General features: G+C 41.7%; 1 protein-coding gene across 3 annotated transcripts in view; it reads right to left on the bottom strand.

Annotated features, from left to right (window-relative positions):
* Window positions 1-3,656: 3,656 nt before the first annotated feature.
* MYLK (myosin light chain kinase) overlaps window positions 3,657-11,865 on the bottom strand; it is a 226,436-nt gene continuing 218,227 nt past the window's right edge. For 2 of the 3 annotated variants that reach the window (XM_032149992.2, XM_058437415.1), the window contains 3 exons: window positions 11,529-11,658; window positions 9,962-10,093; window positions 3,657-5,687 (listed from right to left, as the gene is read on the bottom strand). In XM_032149992.2, the coding sequence (XP_032005883.1) occupies window positions 5,443-5,687; window positions 9,962-10,093; window positions 11,529-11,658 (507 nt within the window). In that variant the 3' untranslated portion in view covers window positions 3,657-5,442. The remainder of the gene's footprint in view (window positions 5,688-9,961; window positions 10,094-11,528; window positions 11,659-11,865) is intronic. The other variant, XM_032150000.2, reaches the window with a different exon arrangement.

Below are 11,865 nucleotides of genomic sequence, written 5' to 3'. Positions count from 1 at the left end.
TTAGCTGCCTCCTACCCAAGTACACTGCAGGATTTGCCTTCAGTGACGACATGCAAGGTGCTTTCCAGAGAGACATATCTGGGACTTCATGGAGCTTGCAGAATCGGTTGTATGACTGCTGGCTAATAGGTGTTTGATAAGTTTGGCCTAAGACTATCTCTGAAACATACCACCTGAAGCGTGGTTGTGGAGAAGCCCCATAGCTCAATCTATATCTTAACTATTGGAGGCTACTGATACCTGTCTTAAAGATGTTATTAATAATAAATATGAATGACCAAATTGACTTAGGTTAATTTGTAACCTCCTTCTCCCTTAGTTATCTGCAGCCGAAAGAAATCTAGTCTAAGAGAGTCACAAAATATCTTGTGAAAATTTACCACAGGCCTCAAACAGAGACTCGGGGGGGCTGAAGTCTCTGACACGAAGCGCTTCCTGCAGGGTATAAGCATTTGGAACACGGGTAAGGCCTATGGGCTAAAATCTCCAACCAGCAGCGGTTAGAAATTCAGTGTTGTCCCCAAGCACTGTAGATCTCCTGAGTGTTTTGAATTCCAGTGGGAAGGGAGTTCTGATAAAAGGCAGCTGAGTTTGGAAGGATTGTAGCCTCAGGATGGCTCCTCTCCCTTTTGACCCATTGTTGAGGAAATTCTGCCTCAGCAGCCCTGTCTCTCTCCCTTTCTGCATCCATCTCATAGTCCCCACTGGTGATCCCCTACCTCAAGTAGCAAATTCCAAAGACGTTGGAGAATGTTAGCCTTGTTGGTTGTCTCATATCAGAAATAATCTGAGAGTTGCTTGTGAATTGCAGGACTATTTAGATTTTAGGTCAGAAGCATAGAACTGGTACTTTTTTTTTTTTTTTTTTTTTTGAGACGGAGTCTCACTCTGTCGCCCAGGCTGGAGTGCAGTGGCACAATCTCCGCTCACTGCAGGCTCTGCCTCCCGGGTTCATGCCATTCTCCTGCCTCAGCCTCCTGAGTAGCTGGGACTACATGCACCCGCTACCACGCCCAGCTAATTTTTTGTATTTTTAGTAGAGATGGGGTTTCACCATGTTAGCCAGGATGGTCTGGATCTCCTGACCTCGTGATCTGCCTGCCTCGGCCTCCCAAAGTGCTGGGATTACAGGCGTGAGCCACTGCGCCTGGCCAGAACTGGTACTTTCAAAATGTCTTTTTATTTTTTAATTTTTTTTTTTTAAAGAAATAGAGATGGGGTCTTGCTATGTTGTGCAGGCTGGTCTTGAACTTCTGGCCTCAAGCGATTCTCCTGCCTTGGCCTCCCAAAGTGCTGGGACTACAGGTGTGCACCACTGCACCCAGCCTTTAAAATGTCTTAAAAAGTGAAAAACTATATTTGAATATAAATAAAGAAGAACAACACTTGAGTATCGAGACTATATTATCCAATACAATTGATGAAACTATAGACCTACTCTCTAGACTTTCACACAAGCTTTTCAGTTTTAATTTCACATAATTTGAAAAGTGATGTACATGTGACTATAGAGCATTGAAATGTAACTCATACAACTGAGGAACTGAATTTATTTTAAGTAACTTAAATTTAAATAGCCACTTGTGAGTAGTGGCTACCATCCTGGTCCCCATACATCCAGAACATGGTGATAAGCCTGTATCAGGATAGTCTAGGTTATGTTGCAGCCCCAGAGAACCCTAAAATCTTGGTGATTTATAAGAACAAATGTTTATTTCCTGCTTTTGTTACGTCCCCATTTTGGGTTGGCTAGAGACCCAGATGGCTGCAGCAGCCACCATCTCATGTGTTGCCAGTCATTATGGAGAGGCTTGTACCAGCACATAAATGCTCTGGTCCCGAGGGTACATACATCACTTCTGGTCACAGCTCACTGACTAGGACTAGTCACATGGCCCCATCTAACCAGGAAGCCGAGAGTGAAGCCCTAACTCTGTGCAGAGATCCTTAGCAACAACTGCCACTGACATTAGCCCCCCCTTTCAAAATACAGAGAAGGAGTCCCAAGGGATAAAGAGAGTAGTGCTACTTGTGTTTTCTTGAAAAATGGAGAATTGGGTTTCTCACAACTCAATTATTTATTACCTCCTAGGTACTCATTAGCACAGATTTATCAAAAACAGGTAAGGTGTGGAGCAAAAAGCAAATTTCAAACATTTTAACAAAAATAAAAAATCTTTACATAAATTTAGAGCTGACAACAGTCAGCATGTCTTATTAGTTGCATGTAGGAAATATCTTTTAATAAGATATGCAATGCAAGGAACAATCAATGGATTATTTTTTATATGTTTGGGATGAAAATGAATGGAAGAAAATATATCTGTTATTTTTCTCAGTGCAGCGTATAAATTGTACATTTTTCACTAGCAAGGAATAAAAAGTCATTTTCCTTAAAAATAATAAATTACTAGGGACATTTGTGGATTGTGATTATCTTAAAAATGAAAACACTACATATTTATTAACTAGACAATGGATTATTTCTTTCCAGACTACATCAAAGAATCAGAGAATTATCTAGCCCTACATTTAACGGCATGTCTTAAACTCTTTCTAGACTATTCACAATATTGTTTGAACATTTGAAGACATGGGGGCCTCACCATCTGATATCTGATAACAGACTTCTTGTAAAGCAGGACTGGTAGTTTCCTGATAAATTCTTCAATATAAAGCTATGGATAAAGCATTTGGCTGCCAATAATGAATTGCACCAAAGTCACCAATTCAAACCATGCCCTGGTAAATAGTATCGGTGATGATGATGATGACGATGATGATGATAATGTCACGTGTTAAAAATGTCATATAGATTTTAGCATTTTGAGAACCTGATATTCTGTAACAGTGGTCCCTAACCTTTTTGGCACCAGGGACCACTTTCATGGAAGACAGTTTCTCCATGGACCGGGAGAGGGGGTGGTTTTGGGATTATTCAAGCACATTATATGTATTGTGCGTTTTATTTCTATTATTATTACATTGTAATAATACATTTTATTATAATATAAAATAATTTTATTACATTGTAATAATAATAAAATAAGTATACAACTCATCATAATGTAGAATCAGTGGAAGCCCTGAGCTTGTTTTCCTGCAACTAGACTGTCCCATCTAGGGGTGATGGGAGACAGTGACAGATCATCAGGTGTTAGATTCTCATAAGGAGCGTGAAACCTAGATCCCTCACCTGAGCAATTCACAATAGAGTTTGTTCCTGAGAGAACCTAATGCTGCTGCTGATCTGACAGGAGGCAGAGCTCAGGTGGTAATGCGAGCAATGGGGATCGGCTATAAATATAGATGAAGCTTTGCTCACTTGCCCACTGCTAACCTCCTATGTGTGACCTGGTTCCTAACAGGCCATGTACCGGGGGTTGGGGACACCTGCGCTATAAGATATCCTTCTAGAATGATATAGTACTGATGCTCAAGAGAAATTTTGAACTAAATGTGTAAATTAGGCTACCTATATAAACAAGAACTTCCTAAATCATTCTGTTCTATAGTAAAACACAATCACCTAAGCCAGTTCTTCACATCTATGCACCACAGTGTTTGTTTGTTTTTCATTTCCAAGATGTATCTGTGTCCTTTACAAGTGGTAGCATAGAAAGAAAGAGAAGTCTGCAAAGATTGAACAAACAGCATGCACTGTGGTATCCTTTATTTAAAAACTGTGAGCTGACTACAGTTGTAGTGTTCTCATTTACCATTCTGATGGCATAATAAACCAAGAGAACATTAACACAATCCCAAGGCATTAAACTGTAACACACATATACACCACACATGCACACACACAACATACACACACACACAAAGGTTATATTCTGAACACAAAAGTGATAGAAAAAAGCTTTGAATGCTCTAAATCAAATGAAAACCCTTTATTATAATAAACTGTGGCAATACTGTGGCTATTATGAAAAATATTGTAACTATTTTAAAAGCAAAAGGAAAAATACTGGCAGTTTGAAACTAGCAGCAAAAAGCAGATAAAAATAGCATGGAAGATAACGTAAGACTAATATCAAAATTCGAATGTTGATACTGTGTAGGATTGCACTGAAGTAATTTTAAATTGGTTCTTAAGGAACTCTTAAAAAGTCCCTTAAAATATTAAATTGTTGCACCTTACAAACAGTGGAAAAGAAAAAAAAAAAAGTATTTGGAATGTTACACACACACACAGAGGAAATGTATTAGGTCTATCAATTATGGTCTTTGTTTATGACCTTCAAAAAGTTTTATGAAGAAAAAATTTAAGTGCCAATGTAGTGAAAGAAAGTTAAAAATTCCTAAAGACGCAAGTCTGAGTGCATTTACCAGGTCTAAGAATATATTTAAAGGCTGGGGGCAAGGCATGATTGATGCACATTTAAGAAGAAAAATATGGAACCCATAAGGTAGGTCAAGTTCTTTGGAGAGTGTTGAGAATGAAGATGTATTAAACTCTGGCTATCTTGGAGGAGATTCCAAAGTACATGGAGTTCTCCAGCTCTTTATCAGTTGAAATCTGTTTCATCATGGCCAATAGATAATTAAGACTAACTTTTTAGCAAACTGATTTCTCCTATATTCAGACACAAAAATCTTTACCACACATTCAGAGCTGATATTCTATAACAGCACAAATAAGAATCCTTGTTTGCAAAGGAAACCACATTAGCAAGGATTTTTTTTTTTCCCATGGGTTCTTAACCAAATGTCTGAAGCTGCTAAACATCTGCAAAGAGGGGATAAGTTTAGATTTCCTACTGATTTTGGAAGAAAAATATTTTCCTAAGGAAGCCAGAGTCATCCATGAGCAGGGACCTGTCTTCAGAATCTAAGAAGCATAATGTCCTTAATGCTTAAACTCATGACAAGTTGAGATTCAGAAAAACTGGCAGGTGGAAGGGGAAAGAGAAGTGGAGAGTTTGAACATCTGCAGTGTACTTTGGAATAAAGTGGCTCAACGGCTTTCAGAAATGAATTGCTGGAGTACTGGGAGAAAACCCAGTTCTCTAGTCAGGGGGTGGGGAGAGAGAGGCCTCCCATCTCCAGGGACCCTCTGGGCTGAGCTGTGGCCCAGAACCCTTGTTTTGGCCTTATTTTTAATGAGCGCATTCAAGTGGAGAATTTATGACTTTGCCCAGATAAATATTTGGTTTGGTTACTTTCTCTCTAAAATCAATTGGTCAGCCAAGTTACTGGTGATTTCCCTAAATGAAATCTAGCTGCACTAGTATCTTAAGGTGCCAGCTAATGTAGATTAATGCCCATCAATAACGCTGCTAGGTATCAACTGCTGTTTCTGAAGAATCAACCCACAAATGACCTAACTAGATAATCTATCACACTAGGTGCTTTTACTATCTTGAGTTTTTTTTTTTTTTTTAGAGAAATAGTCCTTTTAATATGACTTAGAAACTGCTTTTCTCTGGCTTTGTTTCACTCTTCTTCCTCTTCCCCTTCCCCTTCGCCTTCCTCCATCGTTTCCACAATGAGCTCTGCTGTGCAGGTGGCTTCTCCAAGACTATTGACAGCCTTGCAGGTGTACTTGGCATCGTCATCCCCGCAAACATCACTAATAATTAAAGAGCAGTTCCCGTCCTCATCGTAGTCTATCTGGAAGTGGCGGGACTCCCTGATTGACTGGTCATCTTTGAACCAGACAACCTCGGGGTCTGGGTATCCTGCATCACAGGGAGAGAACACAAGTTGCAGGAACTGTTATTCAAAATTTCTTACCAACTCATGCAAGCAACTCGTAAGCTACCACTATTGATTAAGGTGGTTAAGGAAAAAATTTTGATGTTGGCCTTTATCAACTGTTTTGATATCTACATTAGAATATGGACATGTCTTGTAAATACCAATATCTGAAACCCCAAATAGAATATTTTAAAGTTGTTCCATTTCCCACACATGTTGGACTAGCACCACATCCCACCTATTAAAAAACTTAATAGTTTTTTTTTTTTTTTTTTAAGTGATGAGTCTCACTCTGTTGCCTAGGCTGGAGTGTAGTGGCATGATCATAGCTTACTGTTGCTCAAATTCCTGGGCTCAAACGATCCTCCCTTCTCAGCCTCCTGAGTAGCAAGACTATAGGCATGAGCGACCATGCTCAGTTAAACATCCCACCTTTCACTTTTTGGGGGATAGGGGGACAGGGTCTCATTCTATCACCTAGGCTGGAGTGCAGTGGCATGAACATGGCTCACTGCAGCCTCAACTTCCTGGGCTCAAGCGATCCTCCTCCCTCAGCCTCCCAAGTGGCTGGAGCTATACGTACATGCCACCATGCCCAGCTAATTTTTAAAAAGTTTTTTTTTGTAAAGACAGGGTCTCCCTATGTTGCCCAGGCTGGTCTCAAACTCCTGGGCTCAAGGGATCTTCTGACCTTGACCTCCCAAAGTGCTGGGATTACAGGTGTGAGCCACCACACCCACCCATCTTTAAACAGACATAGAGTACTACCTGAGGCTAGGCATGGTGGCTCACACTTGTAATCCCAGCACTTTGGGAGGCCGAGGTGGGCAGGAGTTCAAGACCAGCTTGGCGAACATGGCAAAAAAATAAAAATAAAAAATGGAGTACTACCTGAAATACTGCTCCAACTCCAACTCTACACCTAGATCTAAATACCTTCTTAGATTGAAAATACAATTTTTTCTTTTTTCTTTTTTTTTTTTTTTTGAGACAGAGTCTCCATTTTTCGCCCAGGCTGAAGTGCAGTAGCATGATCTTGGCTCACTGTAACCTCTGCCTCCTTGGTTCAAGTGATTCTTGTGCCTCAGCCTTCTGAGTAGCTGGGATTACAGGTGTGCGCCACCACACCCAGCTAATTTTTGTATTTTTAGTAGAGACAGGGTTTCAGCATGTTGACCAGGCTGGTCTGTATCTCCTGACCTCAGGTAATCTGCCTGCCTTGGCCTCCCAAAGTGCTGGGATTACAGGTGTGAGCCACCCGTGCTCAGCCAAAAATACAATTTTCTATCTTTTTTTTTTTTTTTTTTGAGACAGAGTCTCACTCTGTTGCCTAGGCAGGAGCACAGCAGCATGATCTCGGGTCACTGCAACCTCCAATGTCCAGGCTCAAGTGATCCTCCCACCTCAGCCTACTGCATAGCTCAGACTACAGGTACACACCACCACACCCAGCTAATTTTCATATTTTTTGTAGAGATGGGGTTTCACCATGTTGCCCAGGCTGGTCTTGATCTCCTGGACTCAAGTGATCTGCCTGCCTTGGCTTTCCAAAGTGTTGGGAGTACAGGTGTGAGCCACTATGCCCAGCCTAAATTTTCAATTTTGTATAATAGTTTAAGTTAAATAACTTAAATGAAAAATAAGAGTCAAAACAAAATGGGAAGAAGGGAACTTTTTGGAGTGATGAAAATGTTCTAAAATTGGATTGTGGTATAAATTCATTAAAAATAATTGAATTGTGCATTTAAAATAGGTGAATTTTATAGTATATAAATTATAACTCAATAAAGCTAATAACAGCTATATAAAACATAATTTAAAAGAGCGGATAATATTGCCAAGAAGAAGAAAGCAATATTTGTCTTAGTCTGATCCAAAGCAGGTAATTTGCCTATGGACAATTGGAAATGGACCTCACCAATGAGCCTTTATGCATTAGTCATATCTCTGCAAAGTTCAGCATTAAAAAATAAAATACACATGCATATAAAATATATGTTTAATGTGTATGTGTACATATATATGCACAGCATTACCAATATTATGCATTTTGTTTGCATGTACATGGTATATACACGTACCCTGCTTTTAAAGTCATATATATACATACCTTTAAATATATTCCACCTGACTTTCTCTCAAATGTTGGAGACGTATTTTTATAGGAAAAAAACTGTAGCCCTGGATACGGTTTGGATATTTGTGCCCCCTGAATCTCATGTTGAAATGTGATCCCCAGTGTTGGAGGTGGGGCCTGGTGGGAGGTGTTTGGGTCATGGAGGCGGATCCCTCATGAATGTCTTGGTGCCCTCCCCGAGGTAATGGGTGAGTTCTTGCTCTGCCAGTTCATGCGGATCTGGTTGTTAAAACGTGGCACATCCTTCTCTCTCGCTCTCTCTCTTGCCATGTGACATGCCTGCTTCTGCTATGATTGAAAGCATCCTGAGGCCTCACTGGATGCAGATGCTGGCACCAAGCCAAATAAGCTTCTTTTCTTTATAAATTTTCCAGCCTCAGGTATTCCTTTATAGCAATGCAAACAGGCTAATATGAGCCCTAGCCAGAATAAAAATTATACATAAGAAATCAAGAATTCTAATGTTCTTTTCAATGTTGTTTTTTCAAAATAATTTTGGAAATTGTTTTTTCGAAGTAATTAGGAACACCCAGACCATGAGGAAAATTGGGTCAGGAAGAGCTGGTCATAAAGTACCCTGCACTCCCACGCTCTGCACTCTTAGTGCAAAAGTTTCAATTTTGTTTTTATCAAAACAGCATCCATATGCTTTAATTTCTCATCAGAGCTCCAGGCAAAAGTTACATAAACATCAATGAAACAATTCCAAAGAGAAAATTAAGTACGAAACAATCCCAAAGAGAAAATTAAGTACAAAATGATAATCATTATGTTATTTTAAAACATTCAAAAAGGAAAAGAAACTTCAGAAGACCCAAATGCAATGGTAATGGTGAGAATTGCAAGCAGTGGCTCCAGAGCCTTCAGCAGAATCCCCAGTCCGAGAATTTTCACATTATCAAAGGCAGCACATCCACTTTCTTTTAATTGAATGAGGAAAGGAAAATGACTATGGTAGGCGAAGCATTGATAAGGCACTTTGATAATATAAAGATGCAGAAGAAAAACTATCTTTTCCATTCCTAACTTTGGGTTATTTTACTCAAAAGGCATTATCTAGTCACATTGCTGGAGAATCAAAGAAAGTGAGAGGCACAGTTTGTTCTGACTGCTGTACTGTGCTATGCGGCCTTGGGAAAGTTGCCTAATAAACTTCTGTGCTTTATTTGGTCAGACCAAAATGGGCGATAACCTGCCACCCTGGTTGGCAGGTGAAAGTCACAGACTTGAAGCAAAGAGCCTGTCTTATCTTGTCCCTTCTCTTTCTAGACGGTTGCAATCTATATGAAAATGGAAATGCTTTGTGTCATCAACTTTGCTCATTTCTCAGGTGCTATGCCATGACCCCTTAAGGTCCCTTGAGCTCTGACCACTGACAGGTCTATGGCTACATTATTCCCAGCAGGCAGATAAGCAGCCTGGGGAAGATGGCGCTGGCTGAGTGCTTTGTCCCGGGTGCCTGGCTCCCAACTGGCCTCAGTCTGAAGGCACAATGCATGCGCTCTCTCTGTACCTGCCAGTCCCACAACTTTTCCCTTTGCTCCGTGACATCTTTACAAGATCTAAAAGGTTCCCCCTTCTCACATATGTCCCCTCACAGAATCCCCAGAGCCACTCTGTGACTTAGCTATCATCTTACAGCAGAGGGACCATAACCCAGGGGAGTTGGACCACCGTCCAAGGTCACACAGCCTGTGGATGAGTAGCAGAGCCTGCCGACTCCACATCCTATGCCTTTGTGCCCGCCTTTGAGGGCCTCGTATGGGCAAGTCACATGCTTTTCAGCAGTTTGCAAAGCTCATTTCACTAAGCATGTTCCAAAGCCAGGTAAGTCCATGCAAGGCCATTTCTAAACTTAGGTCTAGTGGCTGGTGTAAGTAGGTGAAATTTCAAATGTGCCCCCTGGGGAAGTGACTGAAGGACACACCTTCAGGAGGTGGGAGTGCAGGGCATCGCCCTTTATGAGCAGCTCCTGCTGACGCAGTTTCCCCCAAAGCTTGGCGGTTCCTCATTGTCCCCAGCTGCACAGAACTGACATCTTGCCCAGGGTGCATGGTAGGGACCCTGCCATCCAGCCACACCCTATTCATGGTGAAGAGAAGCACAGCTACAACTTACCTTCAATCTTGCAGTCAAATCTAGCAGCACTTCCCTCCACAACTTCTAAATCGCGAATGGTCTTAGAGAAATAGGGTTTTACATGAGGCTTTTCCTCAGCAACAGCCTCAAGGAAAGCTTGGGACACATCTTCTAGAAGACAGAGAAGAAGACCAGGTCATTTCTTCATTCCTTGTTCTTGCCTCGCCTCTAGCTTAAAGAAACTAACTTTTAAAAAAGTCGCTATGATTTAGCAAAGAAGGCAGCTTTGAGAACTGAATCATAAGCACGCCTTTCTCCTGGGGACAGGTTGGCCTGCTGCCAAATGGTTTTTGGCAGAAGAAGGAACTGTGCCCAAGCTGAGGAAATGATCAGACTCCCCCTTCCCCTTATGCTGACATGTTGAAAGAGGAAATCATCTTTAAAAAGGATTTCTGGCTGCATTTCATGCTGCTTTAGGATTCAGCTGAGGGTATCTGAGCACGGCAGGACCTCATCAGCCTTCCTAGTCTTGGTATCCCTCTGCCTTCCTTCTGCAGCAGGTGTTCCACGTGCTTTTTACAAGGGAGGAGTCAGGTCCTAGCTGCATCTGCAGCTTCCAGTGGCTCTTTCTCCATGCTCACACTGCCTTCATGCTGTGTGACTGTGGACCAGGATGTGGGATTGGTTCAGGGAAAAGCTGTAACTTGGAGGGACAGGTGTATCTCCTCCCTTCCCTTCAGGCTATGTCTGGGTCATCTCAGGAGGGGCAGGAGTGGCTCAGGAGGGACCAGGCCTGTGTGCTGCAGTCTATCCCTGGCTGCAAGAAAGCTCCAGAGCAGGCAGTTGCTGGCCTCACCAATAACCCTACCTTTGCTCACCAAAGAGATCTAAACTCAGATTCTCACCTGTGGATACAAAAAGCACCAGGCAGGGAGGGACAGAGGGTGTCTCTGGCCAAATGAGATAAGGGCCTGGCCCTGCATGCACCTGAAGCAGGAAAAGGCTGGGGCTTTCACTGAGGAGATGGATGGGACAGCATCTAAGACGGTGAGCAAGTAACTGACCCTATTAGTCTCCAGGAGACCTGCCAGTCCCAGTCTGCCGATTTCAAATGACACGATTCAGCATCATGAACAATGCCAAAGAATGTAGACCACATGAGTTAACTTTTATTTAAAACAAAACCACAAAGATGGTAGAAAATAGAATATTTTATAAATCTTACACATCTACATGTAATTTTAATGTTATTTTTGCCTATTAATATAGAATATCACTTTTGCCGTAAGAACAAAGGAAGATTTTAATAAAGTCTTTGTTAATTTTAACACAAAATATATGAAAAAGCATAGCTGAGGTCATGTAGTTCTATTAGACAAATAACAACTTTCCCTCTGAAAATGGTTAAGCCTAAGGTTAAACGATTAAGAATAATTATTAGACTTAGTAATTGTCAGGACAACGCAAAATTACTTCTGAATTTATCCTTGCAGGGCATATTAAAAAACAAAACAAAACAAAAAAAAACCCAACCAAAACCTCAAAATGCCCCTTTGTTCCGCAACCCTTTCTTTCTCACCAGCTGGCTGGAGAAACTCCTCCTTACCTTCAGATTCTAGTTTTTCTGCATTGAGCGGGCTGGTTGGTGACCCTGTTGAGGATTTCCTGCCACTGAGCCCTGAGATCATTGCCATAGAGGACAGTCTTCCAATGGCTCTCACAGCATTGCCCGTTTTCTGGAAAATAGACACGAGGGTTGGACTCAGGCGTTGTCCCTGGTTCCAGCTGGGTAGTGCGAGGGGCTGCGGGGAGTAGAGCCCAGCCCTGGAGAAGCAGCTGTTCCCCAGAACAAGGACCTCCTGAGAGCCGAGGTTCTGCCAGAGGAGCGAACCCAACCTTGCTCTGCTCAGCACTGTCAGTGTGTCAGAAGATGTTCAGAGAAT

Source organism: Hylobates moloch, unplaced genomic scaffold (assembly GCF_009828535.3).
Source record: "Hylobates moloch isolate HMO894 unplaced genomic scaffold, HMol_V3 SCAFFOLD_4, whole genome shotgun sequence".
In the NCBI taxonomy this organism is placed as follows: Eukaryota; Metazoa; Chordata; class Mammalia; order Primates; family Hylobatidae; genus Hylobates; species Hylobates moloch.
This window is presented reverse-complemented; position numbering and strand designations above follow the sequence as displayed.